Here is a 3171-nt window from a genome sequence, read left to right as displayed (position 1 = left end):
GGGGCCTTTTGTGGATGAACTGTCTGTGATTTATTTAGAATTCAAGCACTCACTACAGCATGGCTACAACAGCATTCTTGCAGCGATACGCATCCTCCTGTTTGCTTAGGTGGAGCTAATAATTTAGTTTTTCAACAGGACAATGACCAACACACCTCAGGTGTGTTAAGGGCTATTGACGAAGAAGGAGATGATGGTAAGCTTGCATGCAACGATGTCCTGTCCAAGTCCGACTCAACCAATCTAGATGGTTTGGGCATGAGTTGCGAACTGCAGAGTGAATGAAAACGCAAAACCAACAAGATGCTCAGCATATGTGGATATTCCTTGAAAGATGTTGGAAAACTTTCAGGGGACTGGTTGAGGAGAATTGGAGAGGGTGCAGAGCTGCATCAAGACAATGGGTGGACTACTTTTGAAGATATCTCAAACTAGTAGAAAATCTTATTTGATTGTTAACACTTCTTTTGTTACTAAATGATTCCAATAGTGTGTTTTTTCATAGTTTTGAGTTCTATCGACTAATTATTCACAACACGTTGGAAATAGTACAAATAGAAAACCCTTTGATGAGCAGGTTTACTAACGTTTGACCGTTGTGGGATTGCCATTTAATGATATCTGAAGTGAGAGGGGGGGGGGGGCCCTGGACACAGTGCCTTGCGTGCTATTGAATATGTTGACCATGATTACTACCAAGCTGGCTTAGACAAACTTGACCAACTAAAAGTGTTAGGCTTGACATGTATGATTGACTGTTCAGTGACTGACATAACAGAGAAAAACGTGATCAAACTGTGTCCAACTTGCACCTGGTGTTACTATTCTAACTCTCCGTGAGTTGAGACCCCGACTGAGCTTATGTCACTTATGCCTGGAGCCGGCCCTGGGTCTACCAGACAGATAGGGGTCTGACAGATCAATCGATCGATAGCAGATTAGTTATGGAGGGTAGGGGTCAATAATAGATCAATCCATCAATAGGAGACTAGTTATGCAGGGTAGGGGTCAATAACGATAAACAACCATTATGGGGTGGAAATGGAGACTGAACCCGTCCATGCAAATAAAACAACCATTATGGGGTGGAAATGAGTGTACTGCTGAGTGTACTGCTGAGTGTACTGCTGAGTGTACTACTGAGTGTACTGCTGAGTGTACTACTGAGTGTACTGCTGAGTGTACTACTGAGTGTACTACTAAGTGTACTGCTGAGTGTACTGCTGAGTGTACTGCTGAGTGTACTGCTGAGTACTGCTGAGTGTAATATGAAGTGTACTACTGAGTGTACTACTGAGTGTACTACTGAGTGTACTGCTGAGTGTACTACTGAGTGTACTACTGAGTGTAATATGAAGTGTACTACTGAGTGTACTGCTGAGTGTACTGCTGAGTGTACTGCTGAGTGTACTACTGAGTGTACTACTGAGTGTACTACTGAGTGTACTGCTGAGTGTACTACTGAGTGTACTACTGAGTGTACTACTGAGTGTACTACTGAGTGTACTACTGAGTGTAATATGAAGTGTACTACTGAGTGTAATATGAAGTGTACTACTGAGTGTAATATGAAGTGTACTACTGAGTGTACTACTGAGTGTACTACTGAGTGTAKTACTGTACTCTATTCTCGAAGGAGCATTACAGATTCTGACAGGGAAAAACTCCCACTATGAATAAACAGTGTCGTAGACAGAACACGGATTCTAATATGGTTCTTCTCTGTGAGGGACTAGGTCCAGGCTTTGGTGTTGTCTGGATAACCCAAGCAGACCTGGGTTCAAATAGTATTTGTTTTCTTTAAAAGAAAGACAAGCTCAGGTTCAAGCTCTCTTCTGATCCAAGGATGACCTAAAGAAGAACTGCACCTCTGGGAATCATCACGAGCAACAACAATACCCCCATGGATGAAAAGGGAACGGGTTTTTGAGTCAACGTGCTGTATGATCGGGCTATAGAGGAGAAGAGCACCACGCTAGTCTCACGGGGCCATTTAAAGACCACACATTTTATCATGAAAGCAACAACACGTTAATGACAAAGTCTTTTCAGAAATATTTAGTGCAGTGGTATCATGCAGGGTTGGGTTGGTTCTGATCAGGAGGAGGGGTTGGGTTGGTTCTGATCAGGAGGAGAGGTTGGGTTGGTTCTGATCATAGGACATTATGAGGAAGAGGAGGGGTTGGGTTGGTTCTGATCATAGGACAATATGAGGAAGAGGGGTTGGGTTGGTTCTGATCAGGAGGAGGGGTTGGGTTGGTTCTGATCATAGGACAATAGGAGGAAGAGGGGGGGTTGGGTTGGTTCTGATCATAGGACAATATGAGGAGGAGGAGGAGGAAGAGGGGTTGGGTTGGTTCTGATCATAGGACAATATGAGGAAGAGGAGGGGTTGGTTCTGATCATAGGACAATATGAGGAAGAGGAGGGGTTGGTTCTGATCATCAGAAAATATGAGCGAAGAGGAGCGGTTTGGTTGCTGATCCATAGGACATATGAATTGTGGAGGAGAGGAAAAGTCACAGGAAGAGATAATTACAGTAGGGTGTGGAGAGCGACACGTTACTTGTGAAGGGGCAAAATCTTTAGTCTTTCTGCAGGGCGGGCTGGAGAGTGCTGGATGAGGGGTCTATAAGGACGTCTGGTCTGTCCCTGCGAACGGCTTTGGAGATGTGAGAGGGTCTATAGGCTGTGTCGGCCATGGGGCTGAGATGGTGGAGTGGTGCTATAAGGGTCTTTCTGCAGGGCCTGAGATGGGATGGCTATAAGGGTTCTTCTGTCAGGTCTGGAATGTGCGTAGCGGGGTCTATAAGTACTGTCTGTCTGCAGGGGCGAGATTGAGGGGTCTATAAGGTCTGGTGCTTGTTGGCTGTCTACAGGCTGAGATGGTGGGTGGGTTAATAATGACTGGGTCTCTGGCTCAGGGGCTGAGATTGGAGGGGTCTATAAGGTCTGGGTCTTGTCTGCAGGGGCTGAGATGTGGAGGGGGTCGATGATTAAGGAACGTGGTCTGTCTGCAGGGGCTGAGATGTGGAGCTGGGTCTATAAAGGTCTTTCGTGCAGGGCTGAGATGTGGAGGGGTCTATAAGAGGTAAGCGTCTTTTGCAGGGCCTGAGAATTTGGATGAGGGCTCTATCAGGTCTGTGGTCTGTCTGTGTGCAGGGCTAGAGA

The 3171-nt window shown here is 45.8% G+C and overlaps 1 protein-coding gene across 1 annotated transcript in view; it reads right to left on the bottom strand.

Moving 5' to 3' along the window:
* Positions 1-2920: 2920 nt before the first annotated feature.
* Positions 2921-3171, bottom strand: part of LOC112079379 (protein FAM91A1) — a 1826-nt gene continuing 1575 nt past the window's right edge. Inside the window, exon 4 of the mRNA XM_024145358.2 lies at positions 2921-3082. Within this exon, the coding sequence (XP_024001126.1) occupies positions 2921-3082 (162 nt within the window). The remainder of the gene's footprint in view (positions 3083-3171) is intronic.

Source organism: Salvelinus sp. IW2-2015, unplaced genomic scaffold (assembly GCF_002910315.2).
Source record: "Salvelinus sp. IW2-2015 unplaced genomic scaffold, ASM291031v2 Un_scaffold7797, whole genome shotgun sequence".
Taxonomy (NCBI): Eukaryota; Metazoa; Chordata; class Actinopteri; order Salmoniformes; family Salmonidae; genus Salvelinus; species Salvelinus sp. IW2-2015.
The sequence above is the reverse complement of the archived record's forward strand: the minus strand, read 5'-3'. Positions and strand labels throughout refer to the sequence as shown.